At 39.5% G+C, this 21,710-nt stretch overlaps 1 protein-coding gene across 1 annotated transcript in view; it reads left to right on the top strand.

Annotated features, from left to right (window-relative positions):
- The first annotated feature begins 3,065 nt into the window (after positions 1–3,065).
- Positions 3,066–21,710, top strand: part of LOC132108323 (NACHT, LRR and PYD domains-containing protein 12-like) — a 30,758-nt gene continuing 12,113 nt past the window's right edge. Inside the window, exons 1-5 of the mRNA XM_059515027.1 lie at positions 3,066–3,192; positions 7,486–7,690; positions 10,579–10,695; positions 10,911–12,905; positions 13,023–13,187. Coding sequence (XP_059371010.1) covers positions 7,542–7,690; positions 10,579–10,695; positions 10,911–12,905; positions 13,023–13,187 — 2,426 coding nt within the window. The 5' untranslated portion in view covers positions 3,066–3,192; positions 7,486–7,541. The remainder of the gene's footprint in view (positions 3,193–7,485; positions 7,691–10,578; positions 10,696–10,910; positions 12,906–13,022; positions 13,188–21,710) is intronic.

The raw sequence follows: 21,710 nt of genomic DNA, 5'->3' as shown, positions 1-21,710 counted from the left end.
TTCCTGTTTTCGAACTATTAAAAAGTTTATAGATAGTCATTGAATCTGATATTCTGCATACAGTAGCCGGAAAAAAAATATTTTAACTCTGAAATCACACAAAGGTTATTTATTATATACATTTATAAATTTAATGGAGCAAAAAGTTCTAAGTGTATTAGAGTATTATACATTAGTGACAAAAACACATACTTTATGTCTGTTGAGCAAAGTGGTATGTTTTTAGTATGTTTGACAGTTGTTTAAAGGCCACTAAACAAATGCTTAGAAAAGAGCTACCATTTTTTGTTTGCAGATTCAATTTGATCATGTTATCTAATGCAATAACATTTAGATGTTAAGTGTGATTTGAGTGTCTAAATGTCTAAAAATGTATTTTTGTGGCCACTGTATGCAGGCAAGTGATGGAAGGTAAAATTGACCATGCATTGGACAGAAAGAGTTACGATAAACTTGACAGTATGAATAATTGTCAGTGTGCTTTAATGTACTGTAAGATAGTATCAGTTCTGTGTGCCATTAAGAAAATATTATATCTGCACTGTTTTAGTGTTATGGATACATAAATAAAAATGTGTTTGTTTGTTTGTTTTCTTGTCAATTTCCTGTTTATTTTCCGTCTAGAAAATGAAAATTTCCTAATCAGACTGTAAAACACTCTTTATGCTTTTTGTTGTTGTCAATCATTTGTACATCCCATCAAATTTTCATGTAAATTTCTCTGTTATGCTTAAACTTTTATAGACATTAGTAGGTAATATGGCAGACCTTTATTCAAAAATCACTAACTGAATTTTGCAAAGTTAAAGTAAATATGACTTAGGATACATTCAATTTGGGTTAAATTGTGGCAGTGTTTGTCTGAAAATCAAACATTCAGTCTAGTAAGATTTCCTTTCATAAATTATTAATACGTTAAAGTGATTCATTTGAGCTACATCTTTGTTTTGTATCATATGCAATTTTGGTATCACAACAAGTTCCGAACCACTTACAAAGGTAACAAAGAAACTTTATGGACTATTCTTACATGCTTAGCTTACAGTAATGTACAATTCAATTATAGTTAAAATATTAACAGAAGCAAATAATTAAGAGATAAAAAGATATGACAGAAGAAAACAAGGCTGTTTCAGCTCTTTCAGTGGGTGAGATATGCATACAGGTTTCCAGTCATTGATATTCTGGATGAGACAGTGATCTGTAGCCCTCCTGACACTTGGCTTGACTGATCGTCTCCAGCTCTTTTATCAGATTACAGGCTTGAGTGACATATGGTCCACCGTGTACTGGCACTGCGCTGACCTAAACTCGTCAGAGACATCCCTACAACTTCATTAGAACTAATACATCATTACTTTTAAGTTCTTGTTTTATTTCGTTTCTTGTTGTTTGTCTTTGGCAGACATACAAAAGTTAGAAAGAGTCCTCTCCTCTGGAACCTTTACACAATGTATTGTGTTACACCTGGGAATCAAATCAGGCTTAAAGGAATATTTCACTCAAAAATAAAAATTATGTCATTAATTACCCACTTTTTTGCTAAAATTCAAAACAATATCCCACAGAAGAGAACTTGTCACGGAGACGAACCCCGTGATTCCCTCTGCTGGCCAGCAGAGAGCACCCTCACCTGAATATTGACACACACGCATCCTGACGACACTACATTTCCCATAAGCCCCGTCCTTGGACTCTGATCACCTGCACGGTGCCACTCATCAGGACTGTGCATATAAACTGGACTTCCACAAGAGTTCAAACGCGAAGTCTTGATTTGCTGTGTCTGTCATTTCTGAGCGTTATTACCCGTGTTTGATTTCCTGTTTCCGACCCTGCTTGTTATCCTCTACGTACCTTTGCTGCCTACCTACCGACCCCTTGCTTGTTACTGGATTTTGATTCTCTGTTCTTCCCACGCTGTTGATATTGCTGGTTCTGACCATTGTCTGTACGATTACGAGCCTTTACAATAAAGCCTGCATTATGGATCCCATGTCGAGTTCTGGTTCATTACAGAACTCTTTTAAAGTGTTATGTGATTCAGATCTTAGGAAATAAGAATTGGACTCGGTTGTTATGAGGATACCTTTAAACACCTTTAAAAATCTCCAGGCACAGATGGAGTCACCAATATATATATATATATATATATATATATATATATATATATATATATATATATATATATATATATATATATTCTTTATGGGTTATGGAATGTATTGTTTATTGCCCTGAAGGAATGTATTGAAAATAAGAAATGATGGAAAGTATGATGAAAGGTGTAATTATACAGATTCCTATTCAAGGCCTATCATTGGCTGAAATTTAATTTTTTGTTCATTCTTTGTTACCCCCACTCCTGACCCCTAGACAAATGATAACGTAATAATGATAATGTAACGGTGGTCATATTGCCCACTGCTTGACCACCTGTCCCGTATTCCACCATGAGAAATATAACTATGGGATAAAATCACATATTTAGAATATACTATCTGTTGGTTCTACATTAATTTGGAGGTTCAATGGGAAATTATTACAGTATAAATATATTAATATGCAGTTAATAATAATATGCTAAATTAATTACAGAATAATGTGTTGTTGTTTTTTTAATCGTTTTACAGACAGCACTATGTTAACCATTAATAGATGTTGGTGTTGGTAATGTTAGTTCATTTTACTGCTGAATATGCATTTGAATTTAATTTTTAATTATACAATTTTGTAAATTCCCTAGAAAGAGATCGGGACGGCCCCCACCCGATGTAAACAATTAAGATGTTAAAATATATTTAGGCATGTCATGTAATTAATAATAACAATTTATAATAAGTGTTTAAATTATTATTGCAATTGATACTTTTGTGCATGTTCTAAAAAGTCTTAAATTTGAGCCTAAAAATCCTCATGTGGACAGACATCAAACACTGAGTTTGTTTTCTTTGTTTAGCTTCATTGGTTGCTCTCGCTGGAGTCTGTGGATTATCTGACTGCTGTAGTGAGAGATGTTAAACCCGTGAGGACGCTCTGCGCCACTAGAGGGAGTTTGTATTACATATTAATGGAGTTACAATAAAAAAAGCACACACCTTAAGCAGGTAGAAACGAAAGTAGAAGGACGAAAGTAAACGACGCCATTTAACCCTCTTAACTTTGAGTGTTTCAACTGTCGCATATTTTTAGGTAAGTTCAGAACTTGTTCTTCGTGTGACCATGTTGAGATATTAAAATGAGCTGCTGCTGTTTAGGTTTATGCTCTTCTTAACATGGGATTTAAAGCATAAATATTTTTTTCAACAGTACAAACTAACAAAAATGGTGGAAACGTTAAAGATTATATTACTTTTGGTATCATGCGAATACACAATCTTTGTTTAATCATTAAAAAAACAAAACGGTTGTGTACATGTATGAGAAATATAGGCTATATAAATTTATATACGAACATTTCTTGATCAAAATCGGCTTGAAGGCCATTTTGACACAGAGATGTATTATTGTACTATGATGATCACATTAAAAGCATATTAATGAAGCAGTGATTGTTAAACAGACACAGTGTCTCATTAATAAGTGGTGTATGTAACTGTACTCTACACAGCAAAATCCCCAGTGTTAATTTAACACGCTGAAAGAGGGGTGAGTGTGGACACATATAAACACTGAAGCAGAGTTGAAGTTAATGAGATAATTAAGAAGTTAACTGAGTTATGATTGACCATTATTGAAGACACCTGATGTTAACAAGCAGAATCACCAACCGAGAAAATCACAATTTGTGTGTCACCATTATAGTGTTCAGTGTTTGCTTTAGTTGGGACAAATTTGTGTGTCAATCCAAGAGCAAAAATCATCGGGTGGTGATTATTATGTTTTAATGTAATCATTGCTTGATTTTAATTACTGAACTCATTTACACTCTCTTCTGTTCTTATGGATCATTATTGATTGTAACAGCTTTGGTTCCACAACAAAAGAGTCTGTATTTTCTATACATTTTGTAGGCATGTCTTGTCATTCAGATTTTTTTTTTTTAATCAAAGAACTTTTTTAATTTTAGGCACACAAAGATAACAAGAATCAGCATATGAATCTCAACAACGGTGACAAACAGCATATTCAGATAAACCGATCTACTCTGAACATCACAAAACTAGATAGAAAAATTCACATAAAAACAGCAAAAATAAAATATAGTTAGAATAAAAAGTTAAAAGACAGTTCAGCTCATAATTTATTCATGCCGCAATGCATGATGGGAGCCATGGATGCGTTTTTATTGGCTATAACATGCTTTATTGATGGTCACTATTGTTGTGATGCTCACGCTGATTCTTGATGTCTGTGTGTCTAAACCAAAGAGTTATTTCTTTATGTAGAACTAGCTTTTAAAAACATGTCATATTATGGCAAAAATGCTGGATCACTTTTTTATCCACCTAATTTATGTACACCGTAAAGAAACCTGAACTCAGGCATTCAGGTCACTCCAAGACAATTAGTCCAAACCACAATCAAATCCATAAGATTGTATTGGCTCTTGTCTGTCTGTTATAACTCAGTTAGCACAGCCACACAAAATCTAACATTAGTAACTGAAGGGTCAAGATCCCAACTAAAGCAAACACTGACCACTATAATGGGGACACACAAATTATGATTTTTCTCGGGTGGTTATTCTGCTTGTTAACATCAAGTGTCTCTACACTGTTAAAAATTGTGCCGTTAAATAACAGTAATTTACTGGCAGCAGGGGTGCAGCACTTATTTTTTTACAGTATTTTACCGTAAATTCTACCATGGAAATTAACTCCACTCCCACTGCTTCAAACAGTTCGAGTTTAAAAGCTAGCATTCCTACGATGTTAGTACTGTAAACTTATTTAATTTCATTCGAGTCCACTGAGAAGAAATATTTCTTAATATAAAATGCAAACACTTAATGTGTTCTAAGGTAAAGTAACTAAATACATGACTTTTACTTAAATCGCTGCAGTTCATTGTCAGCTATAGCACACATTTATGTGCTGAAGTACTTAACACAGAGATCACCACTGCGACTCCACATTTACTGTCTTTATATAAAGCAGCAGAAGATCAGAATTTGTGGCTCATCATTAACTGAAGCACAGGCTCTACTCTCCAGCAAAAATGGTGAACAACAAAACTACAATAAACTAACAGATCTCTCTTGTGCAAACACACATTAATACAGTCGAGTTCAATATTTACTGTCATTATCAGTGTATGACTTTACATAAATTTTTTTCTATGGATGTTCACAAATATTTTAGTTAAATTAACTTTTTTTTTTCATTTGGTAAATCTGAAAAAGCAGGGGTGCCAGTAAATAACTGTTTTTCTACAGTTTGTTTCCTTTAAATTAATTACAGTTTATTACTGTTAAATTATGTTTCATGCTGTTTTTTCTTCATCTTAAATCTTTAACCCTTTAAACCCCACAACAATGAACACTTATAATGTGTGCACACCACAGAGTGTTTGAGTAACACTGAATTAGTGAAGTTAATGAGACAATTCTGTGATTAATTGATGATTGAGCATTAGTGATGAACACCTGCTATTAACAAACAGAAATACTGAAGAAAAGAGAAACACAAGAACTACAACTGACTTCAGCCACAGCCTTAGATGAAATCAATTGAAATAACAGAATTCATCAAATCTCTCAGGATCTGATTAAACTTCTCCTAAAACAGCTTCACCAGATTCACATTACTAACCAGACTGACTTTATTTCTGTTAGATGTCTACAGAAGATCTTATTGAGAGTTTAATAGGTTTAGGTTTTGAATAGGTTTTTTTTCACTACCATGGTGGAGATTAGTGTTTACTTTAGTTGGGCTCTTGAACGTAGCTTTTCAAAAACTAAGGTTTTTTTTTTTTACATGCTGTAATAATGCATCTTTGGAACTTGTTATAGCAAAAAAAAAAAAAGTCTGGTATTGTTGTTTATAGATTAACAAAAACAAACACTATTATTTTTGATCCAATCCCGTGTCCCTTCTCTTATTGAATATTGATACTACAGCAAAAGAAGGAACACTGCTGAGCCATACCTTAAGACTGTTAAGAAAATTTCATTCATAAAAAAAAAACCTTTGCTGAAATTTGACAGACACATCAATAATCAGCGTATGAATCACAACAATTGTGACAATCCACAAAATAAATAAACAGATCAGTTCTGAACATCACAAAACATGCTACTAAAACTTAAGACAAAAGCAAAATTATAAGCACATAAGAATTCAAGAAAATAAGTGAACCATTCAGTGTTCACTGAAGTGTTGCAGACACTGCTGCCCAAAATATTTAAAACTAAAACTGGCATTAAATCCATATGTTCTGGTTATCACAATACTGTTCAATCTTATGAAATTGAAGAAACAAAATTTTTTTGTAATTCACTTAAATATTTCAACACCAAATTAATATTTGATTACTGTAGCAACACTTTAAGTCAGTCTAGTAGATCATGCCTGACAGAAACAGCCATAATCACTTGACTATCAAAATTAACAAACTTCTGTAACAGTATCATAAAGATGTGTCTTGTTTCTCTTTTCTTCAGTGATTCTGCTTGTTAACAGCAGCTGTTGATCAGTGTCTGATCTCACTCATTAGTGTTCATTCTCTCTGTCAGGTGGACTATATTAGTAAACTCATGTAGCAGGCTTCCTTCTCGAAAATGATGAATATTACCCAGAATGCAATGTTTTAATGAAGAACAGTATGTTACTGTCGAAATTTGGCCGTTTTTTTACAGCGATTTTTAACAGTGTAAGTTAATGCTGTTAAAGGGATAGTTCACCCAAAAATGAAAATTTGATGTTTATCTGCTTACCCCCCAGGGCATCCAAGATGGTTACTTTGTTTCTTCAGTAGAACACAAACAGAGATTTTTAACACAAACCGTTGCAGTCTGTTAGGCTTATAATTTATGTGAATGGCAACCACGGCTAAAACATACAATAAAACAAACAAACAAAAAAAACATACACAAATAAAACCAAATTAAACCCTGAGGCTTGTGACGATACATTGATGTGTAAAGACGGCTAAGGTCTGCAGCATCTGTTACAATGTGTGTTTTTGGTATGATTTAAAATCACTGGCTGTTACACAATTGAGCTGAAGTCTGTTTGTTATAACTGATGTATTATTATTATCATTATTGTTGTTGTTATCATATTGATAGAAATTGTTTTTCACAATTTTTGAAGGTTCAAATCTATAGTCATTTACAAAAAAAATATATATATAAGTATTCAAAAATAATTTTTAAAGAAAAACCTTGTTGAGATAACAGTTAAATATATTGCATTGGTTTTATAATATGAGGATGGTAAAAATTCTGCAAACGTCATCCAGATTAAGAGTGCAGTCCTACTTTGTTATAGCTGTATTGTGTCATTATACGTCAGAATTTAACTGAATGTTTCCACATAACAGATTTGAAATTAGTCTCCTCACAATCTTTTGGCAAATGAGAGCAGGAGGACACTAAAATGAGCCTGCATAAAGAGAAAGTTAATGATTTCCCTGCCTCTAAAATGAGTTGTAAATCTCCTGGATCCAGCTGTGTGCATGTGAAGAGTGATCAGCCCACAATGAAACATCCCCTTAAACTCATTAATGCAGTGGGCTCTGACTCCAGGTAAGACACTGGCCATTTTACACAGCTATTTTATCTAAAGTGACTTGCAGTCCATTACAGAAGCCTGCGGTGAGTGAGTGTCGTCTCATGGTGCCATCACACAGACACACAAAATCACATTCCTGAACCCTCCATGATGCTGTTCTTCATTGGTGGAAAGATCTTCCCACATCCCAGTTCCTTGTAAATGTTTTCCTTGTAAATGTAAATCATTGATTGAATCCTGTTAACGGATCTCTCTTTTTATTTGTTTACAAAACACTTTATTGCATTATTTATTCAATTACTTTCTAGCCTGTAGCCTTCTCTGAACAGTCTTGGAACTTTGTGTTACAACACATCTCATGATACTACGGCCTTAGGATGAAATGCTTTTATTTGCATTATATATATATATATATATATATATATTAGGGGTGTAAAGGTACGTGTATTCGTACCGGACCGTTTCGGTACAGGGCTTTCGGTACGGTGCATGTGTGTACCGAATGACCGAATGCAATATTTTGTATGCAGATCATAGGTACATTTTCGTGTTTCCAAACGAACATATTAAGTGGCGGAAGTCTCCGCGTTCAGCGCAAATCCCGCCCTGCAGCTGATTCTAAGGCCGGTGACACACTGGCTGCGTGGCGTGAGCGTGGCATTTCTGCTGAGTGTCAGTTGCGTGACGGCTGCCTTGTGTTTTCTGTGTCTTTACACACCAGAATCATGCCTGCCGCGGCGCTGGCGCGCTGCTGCTACTGTAGGTGACATAGAGGGAGGCCGCCGACAGACCAGGATCTTGTCTTCACGACAACAATATCTATACTTCATGTTGAGCATAAATATAAAGCCTACTGATAAAGGACACCGTCAACAGTATTGACGGCAAAATAGACTATGTTTGACAGGTGCATTATGCCAGTGTTTCACCGCCTAAGGTTTTCAAATGGCATCACGTGAGTGTGAACATCACTACAACTAGGAAAAAAACTATTGTAATTCAAACGCAGCTACCATTTAAACAGACCTTTGCTCTTAATTCCGATCGGTCCAAAGCTATAACGAAATCTGAGCAGGTCTAAAAACTGAAACTGTTGATGCTGCACTTTACACTTTGGAAAAGTTATATATATTTTTTAAATATTGCTTAAATAATTTTTTTAATAATGCTGCATCGTAATCATAGTTATTTATTTATATTTTTCATTATATTTTATTATATGATATTGGTTTGAGACTGAGAGTATTTTATTTAGTGGAGAACTTTGCAGCAGTATTTTATTTCTTATTCTTTTTTTTATTTTATATATATTTTATTAAAAAGTATTTAAAAAACAAATTGTTAAAAAAAGTTTATAGTAATAAACAACCTGCAGTTTAATGTTTGCATTTCTTTCCCTTACTGTACCGAAAATGAACCGAACCGTTACTTTAAAACCGAGGTATGTACCGAACCGTGATTTTTGCGTACCATTACACCCCTAATATATATATATAAGTGGTTGGCATAGATAATTTTTTTTTATCTAGATTAATCTCACTGTAATCTTGGAATTAATCTAGACGGAGTATGTGTGAAACAGGCTTGCGTCTTGTCGAGGTTTCCATTGGGAAGCTTCTTTAAAAAAGAAAAATCCCCTCAAACAAACCCGCCGGCATCTTACACTGTAAAAAAAGAAAAGTTGACAACTTAAAATTACAAGGTAATTTGCTGCACAACTTTTTTGAGTTTACTCAACTTTTAAACAAATTAGTTCACTTAAGGTAAGGCCACATGTCTCCCAATTTAAGATCTTTTGTTCAGCTGATTGAGTTTTTATAGTTAAAAGAACTTTTATGTAATTTCAACTTTTAATGTTATTTTCACTTGACTTAATAAAGTACATTCAGTTGACTAAAAATGTGTTTTTAAACAGCATCACAATGTTAAAAAAACTACTACATGCTTGATATTTTGGTCCAGGTTTTATTTCAAACCAGCAGCAACACATTGGTAACTTTAGCCATACTCATTCTTAAAAAAAGTAATTAAATGAGTAGGCAGAAAAAAAAACATTCAAAGTGCTATCTCATTCAACAGGTCTTAAATACTTTAAATGTTCTATGTTCAAAAATTTAAATTGTTAACACAAAACATGTTACAAAACGAGCAATATAAGTGCAAGTTAAAGAAGTACGCTGACTTTTTGGGGCTTTAGCATATTCACCGTATCCACCACAGTTAGGGTGAGGCTCCTTTGTCTGTTCAGTGTTGGCACCCTTCATTGCACCTGCGCCAATTTCATGGTCGTTACAGTGCGCATGCTCCAACCTCCAACCCAACTTGTATGCTTGTTAACTTGAATTTACAAATTGAATTTACAATTAATTCTAGGTTGGTCCAACTTTTGAACCAACGTCTTTTCACTAGTTATGCCAACATTTTTGCATTTAATTGTCCAGTTAACTAAAATATAATCATTAGTCTAACTTTTTGTGAGTTGGATTTTTTACAGTGTAGCTGCATCCATGTTAGCACGTCACGTTTGATGTGGTAATTTCACAATAGGCATACACACAGGTTTAAAGACTCATTCTCGCCCCCTACAGACTCGTCTAGGTATACATCCGCGCTAAAATATCAAGGTGAAAGTCATCATAGCTCGCGTAGTATAGACCCAGCTCCCAACCCAACTTTGAGAATAGATTAACGGCGATATTTTTTTTATCGCCCGATAAGAGTCTCACGTTAATGCAACACATTAATGCTGATAACGGGCCACCACTAATATATAAATATATATATAAATATTTCAAAATGAACAAATTCAAATGTAAAAATAAATAATTGTTGTTATAGACAAATGGCAAAAAAAATGGGAAAGGTCTAAAATGCAGTTTTATTTATCTTTTGTCAATATCAGCAGTAGAAAGAGACAGAGATTGGAGTCTTCAGAACCCAGTGGTGTGTCCGTAAAGAGTAACTCATCTATGTTGGAAACCCCTGAATTCAGTGATGGACCAGTGACCCCTGACCCTCTGTTAGTATAAACATCTACTTATTGTTGTACATCTCAGAGATAAAGTAATTTACAAAATTCAATTAAATAACACCAAATTTAATTCAAAATATACAACATATGCATATCACAGGCATGCAACTCCAAATTGTATCTGGTTATGGATGTATTTCTGATAGATTCCAGCAATCATTGTAATCACTGCCATTGTCTCCTTTTTGTTGCTGTTTATTCAGCAGGAGGAAGATACATAGGCTGATCAGATTTTTGCCGTCCTCTACATCCCTCTGTCAGTCCTTTATCAGGCAGGACAACACCGAAACTGCCCTGCAGACACACAAGCAAGAGACTGGAGTCCTGCAGAGAGTCAAAGACGAGCACAAAACTAGCATGAAGAACAAGTACGAGAGATTATTTGAAGGAATCAAACTGAAAGTGAATGAAACCCTCTTGAACAGGATCTACACACAGCTCTACATCATGAAAGAAGAGAGTGAAGGAGTGAATAAAGAACATGAGGTTTTACAGATGGAGAAAACAGTCAAAACACAACACTCACAATACACTCCAATCTACTGCAATGACATCTTTAAAGTCTCACCTGAACCAGGATGTGAGGAGAAAGACCAAATAAAGATTGTCCTTACTAAAGGCATTGCCGGAATCGGAAAAACCATCTCTGTGCAGAAATTTGTTCTGGACTGGGCAGAGGGAAAAGCCAATCAGGGTGTAGATTTCATGTTTGTGCTTCCATTTCGAGAGCTGAACCTGATTCAAAATCATCAACACAGTCTTCATAGTCTTGTGCTGGACTTTCATCCTGAACTTCAACATCTCGACTCAAAGATTTATGAGGAGTGTAAAGTTGTGTTCATCTTTGATGGTCTGGATGAAAACAAAGTCACACTGGCGTTTTCAGACTCTCAGAAAGTTTGTGATGTGACTGAGACTTCATCAGTGGCTGTGTTGGTGTCAAACCTCATGAAAGGAGAGCTGCTTCCCTCTGCTCTCATCTGGATCACCTCCAGACCAGCAGCAGCCAATCAGATCCCCACCAAATACATTGACCGTGTGACAGAAATTCAGGGATTCAATGAGACTCAAAAGGACGAATATTTCAGGATGAGAATTAGAGATGAACATCAAGCCAGCAGAATTGTTTTACACATCAAAAAAGCAAGAAGCCTCCATATCATGTGCCACATCCCCATCTTCTGCTGGATCTCATCCACTGTGCTTCAGAAGCTCCTGGAAGAAGATCTGAGTGCTGAAATCCCCCAGACACTGACAGAAATGTACATCCACTTTCTGCTAATTCAGATCAACATAAGGAACCAGAAGTATAAAGAAAGAGATCCAGCGATACTTCTACAGTCCAATAGAGAAGTGATTGTGAAACTTGCAGGAGTGGCTTTCAAACAGCTGATAAAGGGCAATGTGATGTTCTATGAGGAGGACCTGATTGAGAGCGGCATAGATGTCACTGATGCCTCAGTGTATTCTGGGATTTGCACTGAGATCTTTAAGGAGGAATCTGTGATTCATCAGAGGAAAGTCTACAGCTTCATTCATCTGAGCGTTCAGGAGTTTCTTGCTGCATTCTATGTGTTTTCCTGCTATCTAATGAAGAAAAAGGAACCACTTCAACTTCTTGGTGCCCAAGATAAACATGACCATGAATATGACACTGACCCAGATGTTGACAGTATTAATTTAACACATATAAATTACTCTAAGACTGAGTACTTGTCTGATGAAGACTCTTTCTATGCTCTACTAACACCAGCAGTAGATAAAACCCTCAAGAGTAAGAATGGACACCTGGATCTGTTCCTGCGATTCCTGCTGGGCGTCTCACTGGAATCCAATCAGAGACTCTTAAAGGATCTACTGACACACACAGAGAACAGCTCAGAGAGCATCAGGAGAACCACACAGTACATTAAAGAGAAGATCAAAAATGGACATGGACTGTCCATTGAAAGATCCATCAATCTATTCCTCTGTCTGCTGGAAGTGAAAGATCAAACTCTGTCCAGAGAGATTCAGTCATTTGTTAAATCAGACAAACACTCAGAGAAGTATCTCTCTACTGCTCACTGCTCAGCAATAGCCTACATGCTTCAGATATCAGAGGAGGTGCTGGATGAGCTGAACCTCAAGAAATACAACACATCAGATGAGGGTAAAAGAAGACTGATTCCAGCTGTAAGCAACTGCAGAAAAGCTCTGTGCGTGTTTGTTGAGTTACGATCCTTTCTAAATTGAAATTTCTGTTGTTGTCTAGCTGATGCAAATTGTTGTAGAATGTTAAGTTTCTTATTCTTCTGTGATTTACTCTCTTTCAGTCTTGCTGGCTGTAATCTCACTGGTCAACACTGCGAAATTGTGTCATCAGCTCTACAATCCTCTGTCTTGAGAGAGCTTGATCTGAGTAACAATGACCTTCAGGACTCTGTGAATCTTCTTTCTCATGGACTGAAGAGTGCAAACTGTCAGCTGGAGTTACTAAGGTGTGTAAGAATATTAAGCATTTATAAATGTTATTGGGTTGCTGTGAACAAATCCTGAAGATCACTTGAGGTTTTGAGAATATAGGGTTTTTTGTTAAAGGGGTCATATGACATTGCTAAAAAGAACATTACGTTGTGTATTTGTTTGTTTGTTTACTAACCTTACTAAGACAGAACCAGCAGCTGAAAGTGATGGTCATTCATCCAGCTTGAAATGTCACTCAGGCTGAAATGCGAGCAACTACCATCGGGTCATCTGGTTGTAATGAAAAGTAGAGAAAAGAGAGTGTCATCGGTGTAGCAGTGATAAGAAGTAAAGTCAAGTCAAATAACCTTTATTTATATAGCGCTTTAAACAAAATACATTGCGTCAAAGCAACTGAACAACATTCATTAGGAAAACAGTGTACTGTATCAATAATGCAAAATGACAGTTAAATGCAGTTCATCATTGAATTCAGTGATGTCATCTCTGTTCAGTTTAAATAGTGTCTGTGCATTTATTTGCAATCAAGTCAATGATATCGCTGTAGATGAAGTGACCCCAACTAAGCAAGCCAGAGGCGACAGCGGCAAGGAACCGAAAGTCCATCGGTGACAGAATGGAGAAAAAACCGTGGGAGAAACCAGGCTCAGTTGGGGGGCCAGTTCTCCTCTGACCAGATGAAACCAGCAGTTCAATTCCAGGCTGCAGCAAAGTCAGATTGTGCAGAAGAATCATCTGTTTTCTGTGGTCTTGTCCCGGTGGTCATCTGAGACAAGGTCTTTACAGGGGATCTGTATCTGGGGCTCTAGTTGTCCTGGACACCCTGAAGGATCTATCGGAGAGGCAGGATTTAACCACAGGAGTGCAGTTCCAGAGATGCCCATCTTTCTGAGGGGTGACAGGAGAATCTGTTGATTCACTGTGTCAAAAGCAGCAGACAGGTCCAGCAAGAAGAAGAAGAAGAAGCGATCTGTAGTTTTCTAGAAGTGTTGGATTTAGAGATGGTTTCTTAAGCAGTGTAAGTGTAAGTGAAGGTATGACTGAAGAAGAGATCGCTTGAAGGAGGTGAGGGGGATCGGATCAAGTGGACAAGTAGTTGGATGATTGGACAGGATAAGTTTGGAAATGTCCATCTCTGTGAGTGGAGAGAAGGAGGAGAGAGAGTGTGCATTGGTCGTTGTGAAGTTATCCTCAGTCTGCGGTGTGGAGAATTGGTCACTGATGGTTCTTGTCTTATTTGTGAAGAAAACTGCAAAGTTGTCAGTTGTAAAAGTCGATGGAGGAGAAGGTGGAGGCGGAATAAGAAGAAAAAGTTTTGAAGAGTGTCCAAGCGTCACAACAGTTGTTAATTTTGTAGTGGTAGTAGGATGTTTTAGCAGTGAAAATAATTTGCTGTCAGCATTTGACCTCCTGTGGTTTGTCTCCGTGCCTCTAGATGTCCCCTGTGTTCCCTTCTGCCTTAATTCTTCTTTTACTCTTGTTAGCATTATCCAGGTCACCTGTGCCTTGTTTCTCTTAGAGTATTTTAGCTGAGTCTTTCCCTATGTTTAACACTTGGTTTTTGAGTCCAGACTGCATGCTACCTGCTTTGTATTTCCAAGTCCTTCCAAGTCTTTCCAAGCTACCTAAAGTAAGGTGTTCTTAGTTATTTGATTGTTCACATGCTCTAGTTTTGTTTTCTCCCCTCATGGAGTTTTTATTTTTGTTTTGTTTCCCAATTATCTCTCATGTTATTAATTCCTCTGTCTGAGAAGAACTTTTGTTGGATTTTTGGCTTTCAAAGACCTTTTTTTAAAAAAAAACTGCCTTGATTATTTCATTTGGGTCCAACATCTCAGCCTCTGTGGCCTAGTGGCAGATCTCTTAACCACCACACCAGAGACCTGAGTTCTAGCATGGCTTGTGACAGAAAAAACAAGTCACTCATGGACCCAGAAACACTCAGTTCCAAGGACCTATTGGCAGTGATTGCTCAACATGAGGCATCTTTTCAGCGCCATGAAGCCGTTCTCAGCCAACAAGAAGAGCTAAAGGCCAAACATTCTCAACTCCTGGCAGATGTGATGAGCTCCATCCGCCAGCTATTTGAACGCCTCCTGGGTTTTTCACCTTCCTCTGCATCACCTCCGAGATGCGTCAGGCCTTCTCCTGTGGCGGAGCCCTGACTACCGCCTCCTAAGCCCTTTGTTGGAGATCCCAGTTCCTGCCAGGGTTTCCTCACCCAGTGCTCTCTCACCTACGAGCTCCTACCATCAAGTTTCCCCACGGATCGCTCTAAGATTGCTTACATTATGACCCTTCTCTCAGACAAGGCACTCTCTTGGGCCTCAGCAGTGTGGCAATCCCAGGACGCCTGTTGTAAGTCCTACATGGCATTCGTGAAAGAGTTCAAGCGAGTGTTTGATCATCCTGTCAGTGGTCGGGAGGCTTCCAAGCGCCTACTCACTCTCCGTCAGGGTTCCCGTAGCACTGCAGATTTCGCCATAGAGTTTCGGACCATAGCTACAAAAAGTGGATGGAACCATGAGGCACTGAGGGTCTGCTTTCAGGGAGTGTTGTCTGAGCCCCTTCAAGATGAGTTAGCCACTCGAGAACCGGCTGAAGATCTTGAGTCCCTCATAGCAATGTCCATCCGCCTAGACAATCGCCTGAGAGAGTGGAGGACAGTTTGTCGCAAGGAGTCTCAGTCCCAAGTTCCTCTGAGGAGGTCCGGTTCTCCAGTTTGTATTCCTTCATCCAGAACTTCCCCAGCTCCTGAACAGCTCCACGATTCCCCAGAAGAAATGCAATTGGGCTGTTCCAGGCTTTCTCCCAACAAGAGGGAACGTCACATGAGGGAGCGTCGTTGCCTCTACTGCGGTGCTTCCGGACACTTCTGTTCCTCTTGCCTCGAACTCTTGGGAAACGAATGTCCCCATACAGCAACAGGAGGGCTGTGATGGGGAAAATTAGAGCTCCTCCTGCTAACGCCGTCCTAGCAGTTCCAGTCACGTTGTCCCGGGAGGGCCACCAGCATCAGGTCCAGGCTATGATCGATTCTGGGGCCGCAGGCGACTTTCTAGACCTAACCTTGGCTAAGAAACTTAATATACCTACCAGAATTCTTCCTCACCCACAGGCAGTTACTGCTTTGGATGGCTGACCTCTGGGACTGGGCAAAGTAACAGAGGCCACTCAATCCCTGTGACTTACCATCTTTCAACACCAGCAGGAGGAGACCCTCTATCTTATTGACTCCCCCGAGTACCCTGTTATCCTGGGTCACCCTTGGCTGCGCAGACATAATCCCCATATCGACTGGCCCACTGGCATTATCCTAAGCAATCATATGACCCCTTTAAGTTTTGATGCCTTTGCAATAAACATGAGGATGTGTGATTTTCTCAGACATCAATGAGATCAATCAATTTACTTATTCAAATCAAATTCATACATGAATTTGAGAAACAGAATTAGCCAGTAGGGATTGGCATGTATAGAATATTTAGGCTACATTATAGATTTTGCATTATAGGTCCTCTCCTCTGGACCGTAACCCTCCCAGTCCACCAAGTACTGGAATCCTCGTCCCCTCCGTCTCGAGTCCAGAATACGATTAACCGAATACGTGGGCTCCCCATCTACAAGTCGCGGCGGTGGTGGAACCGGGGTGGGCGGATTAATGCGTGAATAAAACACGGGCTTTATTTTGGATACATGGAAGGCGGGATGAATCCTCCTGTACGCCGGAGGTAGTTTGATGCAGACTGTCACCTGACTAATGATCTTGGTGACAGGAAATGGGCCAATAAATTTGGGAGCTAACTTATTAGAAATGGAACAAAGCGGAATGTTGTTAGTAGAAAGCCACACTTTTTGACCCACGATGTACACGGGAGGCTTCGACCGGTGGCGATCGGCCTTGGCCTTAGTGCGCTCCCTCACCTGGAGCAGAGTCTCGCAGGCTCTGGTCCAGGTGCGGTGGCACCGCTGGACAAACTCGTGAGCGGAGGGGGCCGCGACTTTAGATTCCAGACTAGGAAAAACAAGTGGCTGGTAACCAATGCTACACTGAAACGAAAAGAGGCCCGTGGCTGACACTGGTAACGAGTTATGAGCGTACTCAACCATAGAGAGTTGTTACCTCCAGGAAGAAGGATTCTTGTAGACTAAACATCGCAACGTTCTCTCTAAATCTTAGTTGGCTCGCTCAGACTGACCGTTGCTCTGAAGGTGATAATCTGAAGGCAGACTAACCGTCGCTCCTAACAATTTACAAAACTCTTTCCAAAATTTGGATATAAATTGGGATCCCCTGTCAGAAACCACGTCTACTGGGAGGCCATGTAACCGAAAGACATGATCAATAACAGTGACCGCTGTCTCCTTGGCTGAAGGTAATTTGGGCAAGGGAATGAAATGTGCCGCCTTCGAGAATGGGTCCACTATGGTCAAAACGAACGTCATGCCATTAGAGGGCGGTAACAAAATCTAGTGCGATGTGGGACCAGGGTCTCGAAGGGACAGACAGCGGTAGAAGAAGCCCATCCGGAGGTTGGTTAGATGACTTGCCACTGGCGCAAACTGAGCAAGCCAAAACAAAATCGTGAACGTCGCGAGCCATCAGTGCCAACCTGAATCGTTGCTTTACTAAGCCCTTAGTGCGACTTATCCCAGGATGACAAGCTACATTAGAGCAGTGACGCCACTGAATAACGTCGGACCGTAACTCCTCCGGCACAAACAACCGATTCGGTGGGCCATACCCCTTCTAAGGCCGTCTTGACGTTCGATTTGACCTCCCATACGAGTGATGAGACAACTATACTCTCAAATAAAATGCACTCGGGAGTCACCGGGCGTTCGGAAGGATCAAAAAGACATGACAAAGAATCTGGTTTGAAGTTTTTGCAACCCAGGCGGTACAATGATCAAAACGACCGAAAAAAGTGCCCACCGAGCCTGCCTGGAATTGAGTCTTTTGGCAGTTCTAATGTATTCTAAGTTCTTATGATCGGTCAAAACAATGAAAGGTACCCCCGACCCCTCCAACCAGTGACACCACTCCTCGAATGCTAATTTGATGGCCAACAATTCTCTGTTACCAATGTCATAATTACATTCTGCAGGAGATAAACGATGAGAAAAAAAGCGCATGGATGCATCTTGTCGTCTGAGGCAGCACGTTGGGAAAGAATTGCACCTACTCCCACCTCTGATGCGTCGACCTCCACCACAAACTGATGTGTGGGATCAGGGGCTATTAAGATGGGAGCCCGAAATGAAGTGGCTCTTGAGGTTGGAAAATACAGTTTCGGCCTTATAAGACCACCTGAACGTAGTACTGGGGGAGGTCAAGGCGGTCAGAGGTGAGACTAGTTGGCTGAAATTACGAATGAAACGTCGATAAAAAATTGGCGAACCCCAGAAACCTCTGTAGGGCCTTACGGGAATCTGGACTTGGCCAATCTATCACTGCCTTAACCTTGTCAGGATCCATACGTATTCCCTCAGACGAGACGATGTATCCTAGGAAGGGAACAGACTGTGCATGGAATACACATTTCCCCGCCTTGACAAAAAGACCATTCTCAAGTAATCTCTAGAGCACTCGTCTGATGTGTTGCACAAGTTCCTGGAGAGATGAAGAAAAAATCAGTATGTCATCCAGGTAAACATATATAAACTGATCTACCATGTCTCTCAACACATCATTCACGAGTGCTTGTAAAACCCCTTGCGAGTTGGAGAGCCCGAACGACATCACCAAATATTCAAAGTGCCCTCTAGGGGTGTTAAAGGTGGTTTTCCACTCATCCCCCTTCCTGATGCGGACCAAATAATAAGCGTTACGTAAATCCAATTTTGTGGAGACGGATGCTCGCTGTAACCTCTCGAACGTTGAAGACATCAACGGCAAAGGATAGGTATTCTATACCGTGATGTTGTTCAGCTCTTGGTAATCAATGAAAGGTCGTAGAGAACCATCCTTCTTACCAACAAAAAAGAATCCCGCCCCCACTGGAGAAGAGGAAGGGCGGATGAACCTTGATGCCAAAGAATCAGAAATATATTTCTCCATGGCCTCCCTCTCCGGAATAGAAAGAGAGTAAAGTTTGCCCTTAGGTGGAGACTTACCTGGAACTAAATCTATGGCACAGTCATAGGGACGATGCAGAGGGAGAGAAGCAGCACGGGACTTACTGAACACTTCCTTCAGGTCCAGGTACTCAGCGGGCACGTTTGACAAAACCATGGTCTCCTCCTGAAAGACAGAAACAGACACAGCAGGACAAGCAGAAACCAGACAAGGCTCATGACAACTTTCACTCCACAAGGTGACAGTGTTGGAACCACTCAGGTCCAGGATTGTGCTTGACCAGCCAGGGATGACCTAATATGATGGGTGCTAAAGGGGAGTCCATGAGGAGCAGGGATAGGGTTTCGGTGTGGTTGCCAAAGGTGAGAAGAGTTATGGGTTCAGTGGTGTGGGTGACGTGCGGCAGTTCCTGGCCATTGAGTGCGCTGACGTGGATCTGACGGGACAAGGGAAGGACAGGAAGGTTCAGGTGACGTGCAAGGACAGTGTCAATGAAATTACCTTCGACTCCAGAATCCAGAAGAGCGTGATAGGTGTGAGTGTTGTTGCCCCACCGCAGTTTCACCGGAAGGAGAGTTGATGATGTTGTTGAGGACTTCCCAGCGGAGATCCCACCCGATAGTAGCCTCAAACATACTACCGGGCAGGCTCTTTTACTGGACACGTGTGTAGGAGATGTCCCGAGCCACTGCAGTATAGACAAAGTCTTCGGTACCTCCGCCTCTCTCTCTCCTCCCGGGACAGTCAAGCTCTACCCACCTGCATGGGTTCGTGATCGATGACGGGACCGACCATGTTCTCTCGACTCGAGTTACCACTCTCCGGAAGATTGAGAAGGTGTGTGTGACTGGTCTGCCCCCCCAGGCGGTTAATCTGAGCATCCACGCGGAGCGCCAAGTCGATGAGCCCGTTGAAACTGGTTGGCAACTCGAGGAGGTAGATCTCCTTATGAACACAGTTGGCCAACCCATGCAGGAATCTATCCCACCTTGCCGGCCGCGGCCCGGTCGAATACTCTCCTCATCTCCTCAGAGAGGAAGTGGAACGAGGCGCAGCATGGATGGTGGTTCTTCCACACCACCGTCCCCCATAAGGCAGCCCTACCGGAGAGTAACGTGAGGGCGAATGCTACCTTGGACTCCTCCGTCACGAAGGTGCGAGGCTGTAGGGAAAAGTGCATGGAACACTTGGTTAGGAATGTTCTGCAGAAATCTGGCTCACCAGAATAACTCTCCGGCGCCGGAAGACGAGGTTCGGAAAAGTTTATTATGTCATATACAAAAGACTTAAGGCTGTAATCGATTCCAAAGGTGCCTCCACTAAGCGTTAAGCCTCTTTGTTCTGATAAAGTTTTCGGGCTGTGGAGAAGTTTTGACATTATATTTGTGCTTTTTACACTTTCTAATAAACCTATTAATGGCTAATGTCTGATTAAACTGTATTCAGCACAAACTGCACTACAATAGTATGTGAGCAGTAATAATAATAATTCATTACATTTATATAGCGCTTTTCTAGGCACTCAAAGTGCTTTACACTGGCAGGAGGTATCTCCTCATCCACCACCAATGTACAACATCCAACTGGATGATGCGATGCTAGCCACTTTCCTAAAATTAGCTTTTTTTAATGAAACTGCTCTAAAAATATTCATTGGATCATGCCGAGAACACCGATACCAATTATGCCATAGTCACGCAAACGTCCTGTACGCCATTTTGATTTATGTTAAAAACCTACTTTTTTTAAACTCCTCCTCGATCGTTGGTCCAATTTTCATAAAAATTTAGTCAGATCATCATCAGACTGTGCTGACTAAAAGTTATGGATTTCGTGTTGATAGACAAAGCTTTGGCATTGCCATCAAACTTTGTGTGTATCAATATTATCTTACACAGAAAATACCACATGAATTAGATACCTATTGGTCAAAAGTGATAAATCATATTATAGTTAAATCACATTTTTATGATTTTCCAGCAGTTTTTACTAAAATCATTCTAAAATGGTTTTGATTACTCATTGTTGTAGCTGGTCTGATGCTCCATGCCATGCTAAGCTCCCAATTTTGCCTCTGTTTCGTTTGGCCCCTTAACTTTTTCCCCACCACTAATGAGTTATCTCGTCATTTAGAAGGCAACGCTTTTTTAACAACTTTTCATGTTTTCACTGTTATACACCTCTTGAACAAAAACACACGTGAACAGGACAGAGAAATGAGCAATCTATTATGTAAACCGATGTATATGAAAAAAGAATGTGAACATCAGCAATAGACAGCATATAAATGAAAGCTGCATAATGTTACAGTAAAATGTTGACCCAGGAAGTGGCATATGTCTGTGCAAGCTTTGGAGGTATTATTGGAAGCGATTCATTGGATTGATGATTTGATAATCAAACTGAATGTTATCCAGATGTAGTTTTTGATACAAATTTGAATTTATTTTTTTTTTTT

The sequence above is a fragment of the Carassius carassius genome, chromosome 28, assembly GCF_963082965.1.
Source record: "Carassius carassius chromosome 28, fCarCar2.1, whole genome shotgun sequence".
Classification (NCBI taxonomy): Eukaryota; Metazoa; Chordata; class Actinopteri; order Cypriniformes; family Cyprinidae; genus Carassius; species Carassius carassius.
This window is presented reverse-complemented; position numbering and strand designations above follow the sequence as displayed.